Source organism: Microtus ochrogaster (genome assembly GCF_000317375.1).
Source record: "Microtus ochrogaster isolate Prairie Vole_2 chromosome 14 unlocalized genomic scaffold, MicOch1.0 chr14_random_1, whole genome shotgun sequence".
NCBI classification, from domain to species: domain Eukaryota; kingdom Metazoa; phylum Chordata; class Mammalia; order Rodentia; family Cricetidae; genus Microtus; species Microtus ochrogaster.
This window is the reverse complement of record NW_004949096.1, coordinates 25,805,196-25,805,904: the sequence shown is the minus strand read 5'-3', so window position 1 is coordinate 25,805,904 and position 709 is coordinate 25,805,196. Positions and strand designations below refer to the sequence as shown.

The 709-nt window shown below is 37.0% G+C and overlaps 1 protein-coding gene across 1 annotated transcript in view; it reads left to right on the top strand.

Annotated features, from left to right (window-relative positions):
- Katnbl1 (katanin regulatory subunit B1 like 1) overlaps nt 1–709 on the top strand; it is a 42,477-nt gene that overhangs the window by 33,481 nt on the left and 8,287 nt on the right. The window contains exon 4 of the mRNA XM_005364230.2: nt 327–606. Within this exon, the coding sequence (XP_005364287.1) occupies nt 327–606 (280 nt within the window). The remainder of the gene's footprint in view (nt 1–326; nt 607–709) is intronic.

The following is a 709-nucleotide window of genomic DNA, read 5'->3' as shown; positions in this document are numbered from 1 at the left end:
TTTTTTCGAGACAGGGTTTCTCTGTGGTTTTGGAGCCTGTCCTGGAACTCCCTTTGTAGACCAGGCTGGTCTCGAACTCACAGAGATCCCGCACCTCTTAACCTTTTCTGTTTTCATTTTCTGTAACTTGCCACTTTCTTTCCATTGCCTTTCAGTTAATTTGTAACTTTTATTTTCCTCTTCAAAATAAGAGTTGACTTTTTAAATTATTATTTTCTAATTTTAGTGGATTACAATTGCAAAATGTAGACAATTAAAATTCCCATTTAAAAATTTCTCTTTGTGCCTTTTCCTTTTTTCACTTAAGAAATAAATTCTTTTTACAGAACAGTTGAACAAGCTGTGAAAAATCCAGATAAACTGCGGAAGGTGCTCTATCACAGAAAGTTAGTTCGTCATCCCTTTCCAAATCCTTGTTATAGAGCTAAGCAGTCCCCTGAAAGCGGGGGCTGTGACATGGCAAATAAAGAAAATGAACTGGCTTGCGCAGGCCATCTGCCTGAAAATTTACGCCATGATAGTCGAACATTTGTAGTTAACACCAGTGATCCTGGTTCTTCACAGACAGAAAGCCCGTCATCAAAGTATAGTGGCTTCTTTTCTGAGGTAAGTCATTATAGCTTAACTTTATCGTATTGTACAGGATACTAGGTTGCTTTGGTTTGGTTTGAAGTTCTTGCTTTCTTTTCCCTCTTTTTTTTTTTTTTTT